Source organism: Fundulus heteroclitus, chromosome 24 (assembly GCF_011125445.2).
Source record: "Fundulus heteroclitus isolate FHET01 chromosome 24, MU-UCD_Fhet_4.1, whole genome shotgun sequence".
NCBI lineage: Eukaryota > Metazoa > Chordata > Actinopteri > Cyprinodontiformes > Fundulidae > Fundulus > Fundulus heteroclitus.
In genome coordinates, this window is record NC_046384.1 from 22,341,921 (window position 1) to 22,362,170 (window position 20,250).

The window sequence follows — 20,250 nt, forward strand, 5'->3', positions numbered from 1 at the left end:
CTGCCTTTACAGACAAATAGAGGGCTACAGCTGTGAGGGAGTCTCCATGACAACCCTTTTAGCCAGAGGCTTCTAGGAGGTCCATTGACTTAACATGGCACCTTTCGAAGGGCACTGTGGGTGCTGTGAAGACCGTAGGAAGCTGAAATTTGCAGTGTTACTCCCCGTTAGTATTTTTGACGGTACCACGAGGCAGGCGCCTTGCTAAATTTCTTCAGAATTTTTTTAGTTCTTAATCTTCAAATTCTTCAATTTTTTAAAATTTTTCAAATTCCTTCAAATTTGTTCAAATTGTCCAAATTTCTTCAAAAAATTTTAATTCTTCAAGTTTGTCAAATTCTTCAAATTTTTCAAATTCCTTCAAATTTTTTGAAAAATTTCAAATATTTCAAATTTCTTCAAATTCTTCAAAATTTTCAAATTCCTTCAAACTTTTTCTAATTCTCCAAATTTCTTCAAATGTTTCAAATTCTTCAAATTTTTCAAACTTCAAATTCCTTCAAATTCTTCAAACTTCAAAATCCTTCAAATTCTTCTATTTCTTTCAATTCTTCAAACTTTTTCAAATTCTTCAAATCTGATTTCAATGTTTTCTGCATCTTCTGCTCAATCATTCTGCAGATTAGCATTCTCACTGCTGTTTCGCAGGAACAGCCTTTTCTAGTTTATCCTTTGAGATGCTCCGTCATATCAGACCAGTTTAATCCCCATCACATTTCTTTTCTTAAAAAACATGCTTTTATAGACCTCATGTAATATAGACATTTCATGAAAGACAACATTTCCACAATCATGAAAATGACCAGAACTTAAACCTGGGAGTAAGTCAGTCTTTAAGTAACTCGTCTGTTTCACTTTATAACCTGAGCTTCTGAAATAAGGAACTTTTAGAGGATATTCTAAATGACTGAGATGGACATGTGTCGGCATTTATCCAGACCGTGTGTTTCTAGCCACACACAGACCCTGGCATAAACAGCCTGTGACCATACAGATAACATTTGCTGCTATTCCTTTTTAGATTTCCTTTTAACATTCTAAAATGTTAAAAGGGTCATTCTACCCTAGAAACAGCCGTAAAAGATGACAGTGGTTAACTGCTAATCAGGTCTGTGTCTAAAGAAAACAACGAATAAAGCTTCAAGACAACAAGGGGACATCTTCCAAAAGTCAACCCTACAGTTTGGCCATATGGCAGAAACAGCATTAAGATTTAAAATGAGTACATAGACATGAACCAGCAGATGTTCCCAGCTTCAGAGCTGTCAATCACAGCCTGGTTAGTCCAGCAGCTTCTCTCCAACTGGAATGTTGTGTAGTTTGTGTGATGTTCTGGGCCCGGGTGGGGAGGGTGTGGATTGTGGACCCGGGGTCAGAGACAAGGTGGTGTGAGTCCCACCCGCACAGGCTTCCTTCATGCTCCCAAATGAAGTTAGACTGATAACCAGGTATATACAATGGATTTGAGCTATTTAGATGATATTTAGATGTTTACATGAAAATGTAGTTTCCAGAATAGAGCCAGACAATAATTCAATAACACTATATAATCAGTTAATAGGAAAAAAATGGTTAATAAAAAGTTCAATAGAAGAACGGTTTTCCTTCCTTTAGCATTCTAGCCTATCATGTAGGTTAATACTACAGTCATTACATCCTACCAGCCAATCACAACGCAGACCCAGGAACCCTCCGTCACCAAGCCCCGCCCTCTTGGGAGAGTTCAGAAAACGCATGTTCTTTTTTTTTCTATTTTTAGACTTGCAGTTTTGGTGAAAAAGTTGTTTGAATAAAAAAAAAAGTTGATTGAATAAAGGTTTGAGTTTGAATTTAGTGGTTGTGTGTTCTTTATCTGAAAAAAAGACAATTAAGCAAAAGCATAATACTCCCAGGGCTGCACTTAAAACATATGTTTAGATTTTTTTTGGAGAATTATCGATATTGATCAATATGATTTCTATTTTATTGATATGTTTTTTTTCCTATATCGTCCTGCCCTATTCCAGATAGAGTCTTTGTATTTGTCCTTTCTAAAAACTTCTCTGTAAATTTGGCATAATTCCGGCAAATGAACTTGCCTGCACAAAAATACCCATGATGCAATAGTAACCATGCCAGGACAATATACAATTTCCAGTTTTGGTTTTCGTCCTCTTTAGAGACTAATAATTGCTTCTTTCTTGAATGGTTCAGCAGTGGATCCACATAACTCAGCCACAACAGGAAACTCTTGTTCATGAATAATTAAAGATCACATTTTAAGTTTAAAGTAGTTTAAATCATGCCTTGGAAACTGATCGATGCGTTGATGCGTTGGGAGAAGTGGTGAGATGTGACAGATTTGTAAAGGTGAGTACAGGTGTACCCCTGCGCTCAGTTCTTCTTTAAAACAAATGATATTCCACACCTTTGTTGCCGATGTTTGCTGATGATGCAGCTTCATTTCCAGCAGCTAAGGACATTCCATCTCCAATCTGGAGTCAGCTGTAGTGTGTTCTGAAAAGCCGTGTCTCTCATTAAATGTTAACTAAACTTTGTCTGTTTGTGTTTCCTCAAGGGCCCGATCTTTGACTAACAGCAATCATTTAAACCTAAAGACCAATGAGCAAAATATCAAAGAGGTCTCAGTAGGGAATAAAAACTCTCTTCATCTTGGGTTTGAAACTTGACAAGCATGTCAAGATGTTAGCCAAAGTTCTAAAACCTCATTTGCAAACATTCCCACAGTCAATGCTTAGCCTCCTCATTAAATGACTTGTTACTGGTGGCCATTTCTATTTAAAGTAGCCCCCCCCCCCCCCCCCCCCAAAAAAAAAAAAAACTTCCACAACTTCATAACATTTCTGGACATGTAACCTGATTTAAAATGTCCAGCTGGTTCTGTTTTTTATTGTTGGGTGTTAGTGACTGCTTTGTTTTGTCAATTAAACCTTAAATTCCATGTTCTTATACGACCAAAAGGCAGGCACTGCTAATTCATTTAGGCTATAAATCTCAAAGTGTTTTGTAATGCTGTATGTTTATAAAATTGTAAATGGAATGAATTTATGGCATATATAGCCATTTTCTGGTCATAATGATCGATGAAAACACTTTACTCTGGAGTAACATCCAGCCAGTCACACTCACATACATACACCGATGTACAACTTGGGGTTCAGTGCCTTGCCCAGGGGCACATTGCCACATGCCCCTGGGCAAGACAACCACCACAGTCACCCCCCATTATGATGTGCTCCAGTACAAATAATACTGTTGGTTATTTACCTGAAAATTCAACAAACTGAAACTTCACAGTTTTTCTGTGGAAATATTTATTAGCATAATTAAATGAATAGTTTAGGATCCTGAAATATTCTATTTTATTCGGTCCCAAATACGTGTAAAAGCACAATATATCATGGAGCAAAGCAGGCTCCGTCACATACAACCCAACGACACAAATCCAAATGGACTTATCACCCACACAATCCAAGGAGCAGGCTGCATAACAGGCGGATTAGAGACGGGTGACAAATGAACAAAGAAGCCACAATGATCTGCCGGGCCATTTAAATATGCTGCAGCTCTGATTGTTAACACGCTCCAGGAAGGATGGAAGGATGGAACCCTGTCCTATCATTTTTCTCCTCTTATCGCACTAAATTCCTCCTCACGTACGAGCATCATGTGTCACAAGATGTTAAATCATGTCAACAGACTCCTGTGAAGCAGACTGGAGAACAGCTCCTTGTGTTCGTCCAGGGAATTTAACATTCAGCCTTATTCTGGAGTGGAAATTTGAACAAGTTGCGTGGTTTTGGATTCAATTAAATCATGTTTCAAGCCTCACTAACGGCCTATAAGGAGGGGGGAAATGAGAAAATAAATATTGTTTTTAAAAGACAGAAAACTGGCAGGAGGAACAAATGAAATAAATATCCATAAAAGCAGGTTGAGTGTTGTGTGTGTGTGTTTTTGTTTTTTGCTTAGGTTTTTCATTTCTGCAGCGTTTGTGTGCATTTGGTTCTACCCCAAACCCTCCCACCTAGAAACACAATTGTAACGCCTGGTAAGTAAAAAAGGGAGAAAAGAACATATTCTTCAGATTTTAATCTTCATATTTTGGCTTTTATTCCAAAAGAAATCCATTAAAGGTGCATTAAAATTCCAAAGATCTTCCTTTTAAACCACTAGGATGAGCCAAAGACATTTTAGTACACAATTTCCATGTAACCAATGCCAGAGTTCACAGAGTTCTCAGCCCTTTGTGTCCATTTCAAAATATAAAATGCAAAAGACAAAATACATTTAAGGAAATATTTCAACCGAGGTCAGGCTTTAAACACGCATTTAAGCCTGACCTCTGTAATAAATGATTAAATAAGTGAATGGATGGACTTGGCTAAAAAAAAAAATACAGACAGGAATTTTGAATAGAAGGATATTAAGAAAGAAGGACACGAGGGGACGAGGAAGGAGACGAGGAAGAAACAAAGGAGGGAAGTTCACATTATTTAGATAACAGCATTTGTAATAAAGTAAGAAAATCCCCATAATTCTCTATACTATGCTTTCTATAGCCATACTTATCCAGACTGAAAAAGAGACTTTAGTCAAAGGTGCGGAGGAATCCCGGGATCTGGGAAGAATTTGGCCCATATTCTCTGATTGATTCCTTTCCACTCATTTATTGCTTTGTTTGCATTTAGCATTTCGCAAAGAAAGCTAATCAAAGAAAGCTTTGAATGACCTGTCATGATATTAGCTCCACTGTCTGTAATGAGGGAAGTCATGCCAGCACAGCGGGGGGCCGCCAGGAGCGCACCTGACTGATTTCCATACTTTAGCTTTTATTCCCGCAGGTCAGAATAAAAAACTAAATACGCCGCTTAATTCCACCCAACCAAATAAATAGTTTTTACTCACCGTTGAAGTTCCAGGGGGGCTGGAAGCCCCCAACTTCGCTGCTCTCATTACTCATGTTTCATGGCAAAGAAGCCCAAGTTTTCCCAGCGATGAGGGTCCTGATCCTCCGCTGATCCAGCCGAGGTCTGGGGTCTTTTCAAAGCTCTCCTGTCTGCAGCTTGATTCTTTATCACTCCGACTTCCCGGCGACATCCAACAAGATCGCAGCGATCTGAACTCTGCGAGGGATCAGCTCCATGCCATCCAGGCGCACCGCACCGCTACGCACCGCACCGCTACGCACCGCACCGCGCCGCGCCGCGCTCCGCTCTCTGGGAAGGAGCGGCGGGGAGAGATAGAGAGAGACTCATGATGTCATTTTCTTCAGCCAATCCTTCATGACTCACTCTTTGCAAATAAGAACCCTCGCTTATACAGATGCATTCCTAAATCTTCCCCATATTGATGCGCAACACCACAGGGAATCATTCATTCATTCATTCTCCCCGTTCAGTTCCCAGCAGAGAGTTAAAATTGCTTTACATGCTTCAACTACCGACATATAGAACAAATTGCAACTAAGAAGCAGTTTTCTACCAAAGCACAGCGGATTTAAGAAAAAAAAGCTGAGCCTGCATGCAGTTTTAATACAGGAGTTTTAATACTCCCTCAGCCCCCTCTGGCTATCAAAATGCAATCTCCTTTCAAGCAAATGCATGCAAAACCCCGAGGTCGAGGGAGGAAAGTTGGATATGTGCTTTTGTCACTTTAAACATGAAGCAAGCATTTATAGTCCAGAGAGACGTTTGGGGGGATTGCAGAATACTTGGAGCTAAACCGATCTTAAATGTTGTGCTGGTTGGCTGTGCCAAATGTGGCTTCTCTGGTAAACAAACATTCTGTCTTTTATTTAGTTCTATATCCATCGGATACAAATAGTATGTCTTCAAAGTTTACTTGAGGAATATTTGCATCAACGTATTTCTTCTTTCCAGGGGCAGTTCTAGACAGGGGCCAACAGGGGCCAGCCTGTTAGGGCCCCTGAACTAAAGACATAACATTAAATAAACGTCTTGCGCTGGTGAAGAAACCATACCTGATTGGTCACTTTGACCAATTTTATTTTTTTACCTTTACAGTTTCATTCTAACAAGGATTAAAAATCAAGGTGTTTCACTTTTAGCTTCAGCCGTATTGAGCTGGGATCACAGTTTTCATCTGCTATCTGGGGTCTGAAACCTGCAGATCCAGAGCCACAAGTGGCTCACTTTATATTATTAAACAATTAAATATTGCCTGCTTAATTATTTAACTATTTTATATGCCCCTGTAAAAAAAAAACAATGGCCCCACCTGCCCCCCTGGTAAATCTGTTCTAGAACTGCCACTGCTTCTTTTAAATCTAGCTCAATCTTCGCCATGCTTAACTGTGTTCTTAATTATAAATACGTGTATTCATAATTCGCAATAACAGCACTTTTAACCCCTCTGTGCCTGCTGGATTTATTTGGCTGTTAATAAAAAGTTAAATTACTCATGCTTTGTTGTCAAGCGCAGGCTAAGTGGAGAAAGTTCATCTGAATTTAACAGAAACAAAACAGTAATAGTTTCAGGAATTACTGGAAGTATTAGTATGAAAAATTCACATCATGTTGTACGATTCCAACCACTAGATGGCAGCAAAGTGGTTGGAATCTGATGCTCTGCATGTATAAAATATGCCTAAACTGGCATTAAAGGCTTTGCATGCTCCAGCCCAGCTACATGAAGCGTTATTAGAGCAGTTTTAGAAACAAATGTTCTCTGTCTGTGCACCTCCAGCCTGTTGGATGGAGGGAAGGTCCGCCCTCATGATCCCCTCTGCAGACCTGATGGCTGAACTTTGGACTGGTTCTGTTTAGTGGATGAGCAGACAGCAGTGTAGAGGGTGACCAGCAGCTGCTGTGGAGGACTGCGCTTCATGAGTAGCTGCAGAAACAACTGATCCTGCCGGGCCGTCTCCAGAACACTGTCTGTAGCTGTGCCCTGATCAGGGACTGCGTTGGTACGCCGATTAAAGTGCTACAAAGGTAAAAGGGATGTCTAGATACGACAAATGTTTGGAATTTCATCTGCCATGCCATGAAGCCCCCCCCCCCTGCTTAAACGTTTCAGACCATCACACAAATCTCAGCACAGGACAAAAAGAAATTTTCAGATTATTTAATTTAAAAAGGGAGATGAGACATTTCATCAGCCTATTATCTGCACTGTCATCCACTTCAAAATAGTAGGAGGAAAATATGCATTGGCCAGGAAATAATTGAAGAGCCGCTTTTTAATCAGGGTGTAGTAACAAGTCAGTTAATCTTGTGGATTATTGATCTGGTCAGTTCAGTAGCAGAGAGGATTGTTAATCAGTGTCAGCGGCGCTGGTGTTAATAAAATTCATAACAGGGGCGCCAAAGGTGAAAAAAAATGAGACCATCATAAAAACAGCAAAGCTTCTGCGGGTAGATGCCACAGACCTTGTTTCTCTAGTAGCTTAGCATTGAACCCAGGTCAGTATCACTGCTGGTACCATGAGGCCATGTCTGGACCCTACAGAGGTTGCACAGGCGGTCCAACTTTACCAGAACGGTACGTCATCACGGGCTAAAAACAAGGTTTGCTGTGTCTTCCAGGACAGTGTCAAAGCATGCAGGAGATCCCAGGAAACAGGCAGTTACTCCAGGAGAGCTGGACGGGACCGTCGGAGGTCCTTCCCCATCAGCAGGACTAGTTTCTCCTTTTTGTAGGTAGGAACTGAAGGAGTACTGCCAGAGTCCTGCAAGGTGACCTCCAAGCAGGCCACTGGCTTGACTGTCTCGTCCCAAACCATTAGAAACAGACTTCATGAGGGCGGCCTGAGGGCCCAGCCGCAGAGCTCAGCTGCTATTGGCCAGAAAAGCTTAGAATCTGTCACTGGTACCCTCTTACAGGTGAGAGCAGGTTCATTCTTTGTTGGACGTGACGGGATCTAGAGAAGCTGAACGTTGTGCCACCTGCATAATTGCTCAGCGTGCTCAGTTTGCTGGTGGGTGAGGGTTGGCCTGGGGGGGTGCAGGAGGCAGACCCACAGAAGGACTAGCAGACCTATAAAAGATGAGCAATGGAAAACCTGATGGTCATTTATTCTGACTTCCATTCATGTTTTTGAGTTTCCATTAATAGATTTTTCCCACAACACCATTAGGGCTACGGCACATTTCTTCACTTAAATAAGGCAACCTTTATACTTCAACTTAAAATATAAATATAGCTTATAAGATTCATATAAAGTGAGGTTGGTACAAGTCATGCACCTACAAGAAAATCAGTGTTAGCTGATGTTTAGAATGATGGGTGAAGCCAAATTCTGACAAAAAATGTATTAACATATCAGTTATTTCAATAACTCACATCATCCCATCATAAATCGCAAAAAAATGTTGAATATAGTCAATTAATGCTTTAGTTGATTAAGGTAAACCATAACAACACCTTATAACTTAACCTGACCTGATTAAACTGTATTTTCATACTTCCTCCTGATTTGCTGCCACATGTCTTTTATGCCTGTCAGGTTCCACCTGTTGCACAATCAATGCCCCCCCCCCCCCTGTTTCTGGGTGTTGAATGTGTGAGAATACAGCTTTAATTCTCTCATAAAACTCATGCATTGACCTTTTCAGCAATTCTCTGCTAACTCGCTTTTTCTCATTGTTTCTTTTTCTTAATTATGGTTTAATATTCTCCATATGACTTCATTTAAGATTTCTAGGCACAAAAAAAAAAAAAAGATTTCTAATTCCACTCGTGGGAAACGCTACGTGCAGAATCAGAATCAGAATCAGAATCAGACATACTTTAATAATTGCAGGCTCCTTCTTTCCTGCCATTGCCTTGGTGAATCGTCTTATCTGGGTTCCATTGATCAGGTCTTGTTTCCTGCTCATGCTGGCGCTTAACTCAGGGTTGGTAGGACGCTGAGTTTAGTTACCTGGCTGATATCACCTGTTCTCAGTATGACAGCGTGAGGTAGAACTACTCAGAGTAGCTGCCTTCTACTCAGGGCAGATCAGCCAATCAGTACATAGTTAGATACTTTGGACCCGTCAACGTTTCCAAAGCAAATATTTATATACTGTATATTTATTTTTCAGTAAAAATAATACTTTTATTCTGCATCAGTCTAGACGTTCTGTGGATGTATCATTTTTGAAAACTGTATCATTTTGATGAAAATGTTGTAGCTACGACCTTTAATTCAGTTGTGGTGCTCTCCAAGGCTGAGTCCTTGGTCTCCTTTTCGTTTCTCGTCTTCTTTATGTCCAGCCAATCCAAAACGTCGGTGTCCATTATGGTTTCTATAAAGATAACACTCGTCTGTGGCATCTTACAGCCTGACTTGTCTTTCAAAAGAAAAGAAAAAAGCTTTGTGCTTGCTGTTGTCTCCTCTTCTATCGATTACTGTAATGAAACTTACAGTAAGCCTTTGTCCTCAGTAGGCTCAGAACGCTGGAGCTAGACTCATTACTGAGAATAAAAGGCACAAAAACATTAACTCTGTGTCTGGCTGTCTGCACAGGTTCCCTTTTAGGTTACATATTGATTTTAAAATCTTGCTGCATACTGAAAGCTTTAAATGCTCGTCTCCTAAATGCGGTACATGAGTGAAACTGACAAGGTGCGCTCACTGTGGAACACCGAGAGAAGGCCCTCTGCAAAAAGCTGCTTCTGGGAAACCAATCAGCTAAATTCCTTTACCTTAAGAACTGAGTTTGAACTGATCCCCTTATTAAAAGCCTTTGTTGATCCATACATTTATCTTTCATGTAGTTCTGAACGTAAACCTGGCTAAACACATCTGGCTTGTTCTTGTATAACACAGCGTAGCTTTAAGAAAAGCATCGTACAGGTAGAGTGGTGGGAAAAAGCAGATTTTGTTGTTTTGCCATTACATGTAATATAAAATAGCATTTGAAAGAAAGAACATGCTATCAGTTCAACATGTTGGGATGCGTTCTTGTTTCAGAACCTGGACGACTCGCAGTAACAGACGGAGTCGTGTGAGTGTGATGAACGAGTGAAACAAGTGTGTCATGAAGTAGGCGGCTCAAGGACCAACCAACGTCTTTAAAGATCAGAAAAAGCTAAAATGAAATAACGTTAAAAGCTTTATTGTTCATTAAACAAAGTCTAAACCGCTGAAGAACCTGACTCTGAAAATGAATATAAAATAATGCAGGAGCTGACCTTGGACTGAGGGAAAACCACTCAGTTCTCCACTGAGGCGGTTTGGAGCCCATGAGGCAAGGCAACCAACAATGGCAGTCCATCACACACACACACACACACACACACACACCCATTTACATCTTATTAAACTAAGCAACTAGTAAATAAATATTATTACTAGACAGCAAAGGCCTGTTCCTGAGAGACGTAACATCAGCAAATGAACTGCACACAGACTACAGGCTACTAAGCTGCAGGGCTTAGGTTGTGAGCAGCCAGGGCCTGCTGGAAACATGGCAGCACACCCACCTCACATTTCAATAAATAAGCTGCTGCCACTTCAGCTGACACGCAGGACCAACATGTGGAAAAGCATACGGCCACGAGCCAAATAAGGTGGAGCAGTCAGGACCTGAAGTATACTACAGCCTGGAAGCAGGGATCATCTCAGCTGGCTGCAGTGGAGGACGGACTAAAGCAAGGAGAAGGTCCGCTTCAGTCTCACCCCCTGATGGAAAGGTTCTCCACTGTTCCATGTTTTCCATATTCATGGTTCTCACTGTGGTTCCCCAGAGAGCTAAAGAAATTTGGAGGTAGCTTTTTACCCTTTCCAGGCATTTAGATGTTTGTAACTTTGTTTTTCATCTGTTGTAGTTTGTCTTTAGATCTTAGATTTGTCGTTTGATCAGCTGAAACCTCGGTGTGACAAAGACATAAAACACACTTCTCATGTTTGTCTCTCTCTCTCGCAGCGCTGCACCTGTTCTCATTGGCAGAATGTATTAAACTTTAACCACTTGCAGAATAATGCAGCACTAGTTGAATGGGAGGCTGCAGGTGTGCAGCTCTCTGTCTTTGTGTGAATTCCAGAGCATCTGTTGTCCTGCGACCGTCCTGCATTTATACCTGCAGCACGATGAAGCCCAGCAGGCCCGGTGAAGATGTGCTGCAGGTGTAAAAATGAGTGGAATGGCAGAGAAGGACATGAGTAACGTTGGTGTGCACACACCCAGACTCTTCTCACTGCAGTGGGTTGTATAAGAGCATAATGGCTGAGCCAGATTCAGTCCACTTCAGCCCATAATGGTATGAGGAGAACTTCTTACGTAAGCCTGTTGGTGCAAAAACACGCGTGCTATCCACATCCATTTACTGGACGCAGAAAGGAATCACATCCCTTCAGATTTTGGAGTGTTTTCCCTTTTTCCATTTATAGCCAACATTGTCCTTTTTTAAGTTCCTCTCTGGGAAACAAACAGAGGAGCAGATTTACACGACATGGGCCCTAATCTGGTCTCTGTTACAATGCTGAACTTTTACAGGCTCTTAATTAGCCGGAAATTTGTTACTCGTTAAAAAGCCATTTTATTCACACTAAATCTTTCCAGTAACTCTATTATGTAAATTAACAATCTCAGCTTAATATAGCCTGTGTTTGACAGTAAAATAATGGATTTTCTTCTCTTTACACTGGCCTGTTTGGACAAAACTAAAATTAGGTGAAGGGTCTATTAGACATTTAATAGTCCCGGGGTTAAATTGACGTCATTTACATTTTAGTGGTGCCATTTAAGTCAATTTCTCATTTTGTAAAGTATGCCTTTGTTTAATAAATCCCCTTTTTCCTCTAAAGCACCAGGTTTGTCCTCATGTCTGAGAAGTGTTAAATTAACGTGCCTTTCCCAGTAAAATGTTATATTAAGGGACCTTTAATTAAAATATGGAAATGAGCGGCAGATTCATATTTTCCAACACTACTAGGGTTTGTTTTTGCGTGTTCCTTTTTATAGTGCCTTTTTCTGTTTCAATGTGATTTTACTCTTACATTCTCTAGAAGACTTTTCCAGACTTTTACAGACTTTTTTCCCTCTTCAGCATTCATTTGAAGGACAATATGCAGAGACCACCTCCCAGCAGCAAGAGTGACTAAATCCTGGAAATCAGTCGTCTTGCAGTGTTGCCTTTAAATGCTTCGCCGCACATCCTAATTAAATCCATGCCGTTTTGCTCCAGTGGCTTTCATATTTTTTATTGAAGTGACATCTGTAGAAAAGAAAGAGAAAAGTTTTGTTTCACTAAGCTGTAACCTTTTGAAAAGTGGTTAGAAGGTGTCCTACAGCCTTCTTATGGTCCAATTACAGAACAGATACAATTAGAAAGCTTCCAGAAACATTGAGCTGTGAAATCATTTTATTAAGTTGCAGGCATTATGGTATGTATGTAGGCTGCTGCCAGCCTCAAGGCAGCAGGACTTCAGCCAAAATACTGGACAACATGGCATCTTCTACATGAATGAGATTTGTTTTAATGTCCCAACTCCCACTCTGAATAAACAGCAAGCATCAGCATGCTGTTTATTCAGTTTGGTGGAACAAATGTGGATGTTTCCTAACAGGCCCGTCTTTTCTTTGATTTTGGTAAATGATAAAAAGACGCGGAAAGAACGGCATGATTTATGCATTTAAGTTTAATATATACTGTACAAAACAGCATTGCCTGTGAATTGTCCTGTTTAAGGTCAGTTAGACAATGAATGATTAGGTCTAAACAGAGAGGTTTATAAAACAGAAATGTCCTCAGTATCTGCTAGAATTGCCAATAAAGTGTCAGATTTGGGTAAGTACTGCTTAACAAAACCTCAACATTACTCTTTTGACTAAAAGCCAAACTTGTGATGTTTTTTATTTTGAGAGTACGAGTTCAGTTAAAGGGTTCAAAAATCCTTATTTAATGGTTTTGACGTCAGTGCTGACATTTTAGGGCGTTTGGTGAATTCTTTTCATTTTAATTTCTGAACTAAAATTTGGAACTTTTTCACAATATTCTAATTTTTTATGTGTTCCTGTATGTCTGGACCCAGCATGTGCAACTGTACAATCAAAAAGTGGCACAGTGCAAAACCCAAAGGTGTTTTCTCCCGTAGCAAATATTAGTTTGAGGTTTCAGTTGTTCAGTGTAATCTGTGTAATCTGTGTAAATGTTCCCTTTGTGGCGCTGGAAGCCCGGCTCTTCATCAAATTCTTGCCGGCGCTTAAACTCACCACATTACTTCATACAGTCCCCCATAAAAGTCTCGTCACTTCTCCATTTCCTAGAAACAACAGCTCAGAACCTGACATTTAATTAATCCATTAGTTTTAGAAATGGCTCATTTTAAAGCTAAAACCCTCCCAGATGATGTTCAACATCCTAAATGAGTTTTCTTCACTGAAGAAAGATTCATGATTTCATGAACACAGAGAGGTCTGATTGTGGAGAGACAAAAGTTTTGTCGTCTACAGAGAACCAATATGTGAAAATTCAACAAATATGTGTTGCATAACATCAGTGAGTTCAGTAGCGGTGCTGTGAGATCCATATTTAATATCTCGTATGACTTCCATGAGCTTGAAGGACTGCATCCATGTGGTTCAGCAGAAAGAAAGCAGCCTTACATGCCTCCAGAGTTCATCTAGGTTCTTCCATGCTTCCTGCTTCATTCTACCCAGTCAGACATGCTCCATGATGTTCCTGTGTGGTGATTGGCTGGCCGGTCCTGGAGCACCGTGATCTTCTTCGCCTTGAGGAACTTTGATGTAGAGATGGAGGTATGTGATGGAGCACCATCCTGCTGCAACATCTGACCCCTTTTATGGTTGGAATGGAAGAGGTAGCTAATACTGATATTTTTAGGTTATTGATATTGCCTTCCACCCTGCAAATCTCTCACACCCCCCATAGTGAAAGTAACCCCAGACCATGATTCTTCTGCCCCCAAACTGAACTGTTCTCTGGGTGAATCTCAGGTCCATGGAGACTCCAGTAGGCCTCCTGCAGTATCTGTGATGTGATTCAACCAAAGATTCATCTGAGAAATCCACTTTTCCAGCCTCTATGCTTCTAGCAGGCTGTGGCCGTGGTAAATACCACCCAGGTTTTAGATTGCCGTTTGTGTAGCGCTGGTTTCTGGCCACTGATTGGACCATGGAGGCCATTTCTAGCCAGAATCCTACAGGCTGTCCTGGCTGACACATACCTGAGGTGACCAGGCCTGGTGGAGCTCTGCAGCAGCACAAAGAAGGCTGGCCCTGGATTTTCCAGCCAACATACGGTTCAACCAGAGCAGTTGTCTTGTTGGGTCTGCTGGACCTGGGCTCGTCAAAAACATTTTCTCATTCTTTGTTGTTGACGCTGAGACACATTGAAGGCTTCAGCACCTCAGCGGTGGATCTGGTCCTCAGCCTCTAGATAATCACTTTGGTCTCAGGGTGAATCTCAGGCATGTTGTCAGAGATGCAGCTGATGTGAAGGTCTGGATGCTGCGGTTCTTTTTAGACACACCTGGTAATTGACTGATCAATTAGTGATCACAGGTGAGGCTGTAATCTAGGACTGGCTGCATCATGTAACAAGGAGACAAAACTTTGTCTCTCCACAATCAGACCTCTCTGTGTTCATTAAATCATGAATCTTTCTTCAGTGAAGCAAACTTATTTTAGTATATTGAACATAATCTGGGAGGGTTTTAGCTTTGATATGAGCCATTTCTAAAACCAGTGCTAAATTAAACGTCAGGTTGTAGGCTTGTTGTTTCTACAAAATGGAGAAGTGAGACTTCATTTATGGCGCGTTGTGGAAAAGAGCCACACCTTTGCAACGTTTTCACATTTGGTCATAAAACCACAAACCTTCATGTATTTTATAAGGATGTTTTGTTGGGACGCAGACTTGTCTACATCCTAAACATCATAAAGCTGAACACGCCGTCCCCACGGTGACACATGGTGGTGCCAGCATGGCGCTGTGGGGACGCTCTTCTTCAGCAGGCGCAGGACAACTCATCAGCGCTGGCAGGAAGATGGATGGAGGTGAATCCAGGACAATCCTGCAAACCTGTCAGAGGCTGAAGAAGACTTGAAACTACGGCAGCAGAACCACCCTAAATATAAAGCTACAACAGTCAATTCACTCTGTGGCAGCAGTGGAAACCTGACCTTCACAGACGCTCTCTGTCCAGCCTGACGCAGCTTCATCTATTTCAGAGACAACTCTGAGTTTAATGGCAAAAGATAAAACGGTCATAGCCCTGAATGACTTACAGTCCTGATTTGCAGTGAAAGTATGAACGCAGCATGAACTGATCACATTCACAGGTTTCCCTTTGTAAGGGCGACGGCCCGCTGGTTTCCTGCTTAACATTCAGTTCTAACGATTCGTTTAAAAGAGAGCTTTATAGAAAACTAGGACCAAGACCAGGAAGACTTTAGAGCTTCCAGCGTTTCTAATAAATATGTAGCTGGTCTATATTTACATGAAGAGCCTAATCCTGGGAACGGCAGAGCAGAATTAGTGTACCTAGATCCCCCTGATGCTGTCCCTACCTCAGAGAGCCTGAAATGATTACAGCCAGCTCCGGTTCTTCCCTCCTGACGGGATCACAGCAATGGCTGCAGTCCAGCGGATCAAAGATTCCCGCTGGGAGCATCCCAGGAATTAGAAGAAGAAAGCGTTGAGGTTGGGCTACACATGCGCTGAGTCTTTATCCCTCACAGCCTGCAGCCATGTGCGCGGCCTCGTATTAACGCAGAGAAACGCTCCTCTGCGTGACATCCGGGGGACGCCACAGATGGGCCGTTGATACTTGAAGGCAGCTTGAGAAACAAGTCACGCATTAAGTCATTTCACAGACATATTGCCTCACAATGCAACACTAACAAGAGCTCAGAACACGGAGACAGCCGTCAGATTGGGATCTGGACTCTGAAAAGCATCTCCATGTGCCCAGAGGACGCTCCTCCCTCCGTCTGATCTTCAGCTGCAGCGCAGTCCAACAAACCCTCTGTGTGCCAGGTGGGTGATGCTGAATGTCTGCTGAGCATGCTCCTTCCCAAACATCTTTTTTAGGTCTACATCAGAGCAGCTGAAGGCCCTGAGGGTCCACCTGCCAGATGCAGCACTCCTCCGCTGACACACCTGCCTGCCTGGCCACGGCCAGGTGAGACCCTGCAGTGAGGTTCAGCCCCAGGTAGCGGTCTGTCCGGTGTTTGGCCGTGGGTTGAAGCGGCGTTACAGAGGTGGAAATCTCCTTTAGAGAGAGCCATCCCCACTGAGGAACAAGCCACGAGGCTGAGAGGTCGCAGGGAGACAAGAAGCCTTCATCCCCATGGGAGCCCAAGCACAGGGAGACGCAGCTTCCATTACTGGTGCTGTAGCGCTGCGTTGCCATCAATCAAAGCTGCTCCCATGTAAACAGGATGACAGACAAAGCTTTCTTCACTGAAATTTTCTTACAGGAGTGATCCAATGATTGATAATCCAGAAACTGAAGCTGGCTGATGCTGCCCTAATATATCTGTGCAGCTTTGGTCTGTTTCCTGTTTTTGTTTTTTTTTTCCTTCCTCCAGACAGCAAGTAAAGGAGATTCACCTGTATGTTAAAGGACAGCTAATAGTAGCTCTAAACAAAGAAAAAACATGTTCCTGACCAATATTCTTAAGACAGCCTCTAAAGTCATAAAGGTAAACCTATTAATTAAAATAACAAAGAAGATGACAGCATTATATAGCTCAGTACAGTTATTGGCACTATATAAATACATTTAATTGGATGGATGAATTGAATTCTTGGCTCCAGAATTTAACCTCAGGCTCTGACTAAGGACATCCATCCATCATCCATCCATCCATTTTCTATCATGTCTATCCCTCATGGGGTCATGAGGGGTGCTGGTGCCTATCTCCAGCTGTTAATGGGTGAGAGGCGGGGTTCACCTGGACAGGTGCCAGTCTGACGCAGTATGACAACCACTTTGCCTAAAACAAGACAAATAAAATATGAGTCCATATAGTATCCCAAACACTTTCTGGAGAACTTTGGCTCCTACAACCCCAAAAGATACATGAAGAGGCAGACTACAGTCTGAGAGGCTAACCCTCTAAGCTCCACTCTAACTGTGAAGCATGGGGCAAAAACAGATGGCAGAAAGAAAGAAAGAAAGAAAGAAAGAAAGAAAGAAAGAAAGAAAGAAAGAAAGAAAGAAAGAAAGAAAGAAAGAAAGAAAGAAAGAAAGAAAGAAAGAAAGAAAGAAAGAGAAATGAAGCAACATCTCAGAGCATCATACATGAAGTTTAAGCTTCCAGAACGTTAATATTTCGTCCAGTCAAAAGAAACATGAAGGATGACTTTATTTACTGCAGGGCTAGGAGGTGTTTTTGGCATAATGTATGGAAACCTGTGAATTTAAACAGAAACTAAAACTCTTAGCAGATGACAGACTATGGGAAAGTGCTTTTCCATCCCAGAGTGAGATGGATGCTGTCTGCCCTAATTGAAGCAGGTTTCACACAAACGGTTGCAATCATGTGCTCAGCCTGCACGGTTAACAGGACCTTCCCTGCAGACAGCGGCTGGTTTAGGGATAACATGCAGCCAAAGCCTGTCATCCCTGCATCTGCTGATGGGACAGCTGGTGGCAGGAAAACAGGCGTGTCACTGCTCCTGGCTAATGACCCTGCAGCTCACCGTGGTGGAAGATGGAGCAGAAACGCCACATCACACACAACAATGCAACCAAGAGCCTCCCAATGTGTCCACACCCCGTCTACTTTTTCCTGTGTTTTGTTGTTAAACAGCCACAAAGTTCCAAATATTTTATTGGGATTTGTGTGACAGACCACCACAGTCCAGGGTTGTCCTGGATTCAGCTCCATTCATCCACACACCACCTCTGACCAGCTTCCCTGATGCTGCCGTCCACATCTCTAGCAGGCGTGGCAGGAGCACCATCTAAATGTCTGAGGGTCGTAGGAACACAGGTTACGATCACATCAGTACCACCTGACACGTCTGATGATGGATCTACTCCTGATTTAATAAAGCTAATCACACAATTAGGATTCTGTCTGGAGACATCAGAGTCAGAATCGGCTAAATTCACCAAATCTGTGGATACAAACAAGGAATGATTTTAGTTCTCCATGAGGACATTTTAATGTTAGGAGTACTTTCTATGGTAGAGAAGACAGAGCAGAGACACAGAAAGCTCAGAAGCTCACATTGACCCAGGAGTACTTTCTATGTTAGAGAAGACAGAGCAGAGACACAGAAAGCACAGAAGCTCACATTGACCCAGGAAATATTAGTCAGTGTTTTATGGAACACTTAATAATGTGCATTTTGGAAGTCCACTGGAGAGGTTATGCTGTTATAATCTCCAAGAACAATAATCAGACAGTCAGAGTACTTTTCTTCACGTGTTTTCAGTTTCTGATTGGCTCGCTTTAACAGCCGGCCAGGACTAAGGAGAACTCCCTCAGTGAATAAAAAGGGTTTAGAGAAATGACTCCAGGTGAGTCCCAGGCCTTTTCTTAGAGGGTGACATCAGTACAACCTCCGTCATATCAAAGCAGATTCTACCTCGTCTTTTTCACAGAGCTGGGTTTCAGTGTAACAAAGGCAAATTTCCACTGATGTGGACGATAAAATGAATCAATCAATCAATCAATATAATAATATTATATTACTACTGCAATATTTTAGCAGCTGAGAGACTGAACTCACTTTACCTGCGTTTTGCAGTCCCTGATAACCCATTATTTCTTCAAAGACCTCAATTAGCTCGGTAGGGTGGACGGTTTGTTCCATTCTTCCATCTCCTACATGTCCCAAGCACTCCACGGTGTTTCAAACATGACCTGGACCTCCAACGTTAGTTTCAGAATAGTAAAGGCTTTTACCTGTGTAGCGCTTTATCAAGTCTGACGACCCAAAGCGCTTCAGACATTCACCCATTCACACCCTGACGGTGGTGAGCTATGTCAGCAGCCACAGCTGCCCTGGGGCGGACTGACAGAGACGAGGCTGCCACCAGGCAATGCAGGTTAAGTGTATTGCCCAAAGACACGACGACTGAGACGATTGAACCGGCAACCCAGCAGTTAGAGGACGAGCGACCTAACTCCTGCCCCTCTGTCGCCTCTCAAACCAACGGTGTCTTCTGAACAAGCTGTGGGACAATGTTTAATGATAACATTTAGCCTTTTTAAAAAGAAACAACAATAAAACAGGGTTATTTAACCAGGTTACATAAATAGAATCTTTATTTCAGTTTGCATATGTTAGAAGGCTTTAGTCCTATTGAATAGCCTTGTATGATAAACATTTAGTTAGAAGGAAAACTGCGTCAGGACAACCAGAAGCGTCCTTTACAGCTAAACATTTCCACCTAGTTTCAACTAACAAAAGATTAAAACACTTACTATACATTACACTCATTATACATATTTACATAACTTACATAAATACAGAACATGCATACTTTATACAATCTATATGAAATGTCTCTTTAGAAACCCTATGATGGCCGTGTTGGGAGGGATTGTAGTATTTGTGAAAACAGTGAAAACAGGTGGGACTGTTTAGGTAAAACCTAAAAAACTCCACAGGTGGACCGACTGACCGGCTCACTTCCAGGTTCTGTTCCAGTCTGCCATGAGAAAAGCAGGACTACATCCTGTCCCACTGTGCTGAGGTGGGATGTTTGCAGCAGGAAAATAAAAGCTCTGTGACAAAGTCTAGGTGGAGAAAAGAGGGCCGGTGGAAGCAGCAGTGAAGACTGGGCCGGTGTAGAGTCCTGGTCCATCTACAGGAACCTGTCAGAAGAAAAGCCTCATCAAATCCATTTTAGCATGACAGTAAGCAGCATCAGCAGTCTAATGTACCTGTCACAGTAAGGTTAGGGAGTCTTTAGCACTAACAGGAAGTATCTAACAGCCTTCTAACTACATTCTAACCTACAGGCTCATCAAGTAAACTTTTTAAGTCAGATCTAGATAAACACAGAGAACCTTTTCTCTTTAACGTGACCAGACCAAACCTTTCCTGTTTCAGCTTAGTGAGGATCACCTAAATTCTATTTTTGCTAAATATAATGAGAGATGGGCTGATGCTATCTTTTCTTTAGTGAAGTGCACCAGTCCCTCCGTTCTATAACGGCGTGTCCATGAAGCCACTGTCCCTGGACTGAGAGCCAGACTCAGGCATGAAACAGGTGAACTAACACGTTGTGTTAAACTAGTCCCAGTCACTGCAGCTCATTCACATCTTTCACAAGCATCAACATGAGCCCAAGGACAGCTTAATGTGTTC

At 42.0% G+C, this 20,250-nt stretch overlaps 2 protein-coding genes across 3 annotated transcripts in view; both read right to left on the reverse strand.

Moving 5' to 3' along the window:
- chrm4a (cholinergic receptor, muscarinic 4a) overlaps window positions 1–5,193 on the reverse strand; it is a 55,028-nt gene extending 49,835 nt beyond the window's left edge. For both annotated transcript variants that reach the window (XM_012877391.3, XM_036128446.1), the window contains exon 1: window positions 4,909–5,193. In XM_012877391.3, the coding sequence (XP_012732845.3) occupies window positions 4,909–4,963 (55 nt within the window). In that variant the 5' untranslated portion in view covers window positions 4,964–5,193. The remainder of the gene's footprint in view (window positions 1–4,908) is intronic.
- A 13,978-nt stretch (window positions 5,194–19,171) lies between these two features.
- The window catches only part of LOC105936532 (protein SON), a 30,168-nt gene continuing 29,089 nt past the window's right edge, over window positions 19,172–20,250 (reverse strand). Inside the window, exon 20 of the mRNA XM_012877434.3 lies at window positions 19,172–19,754. Coding sequence (XP_012732888.2) covers window positions 19,677–19,754 — 78 coding nt within the window. The 3' untranslated portion in view covers window positions 19,172–19,676. The remainder of the gene's footprint in view (window positions 19,755–20,250) is intronic.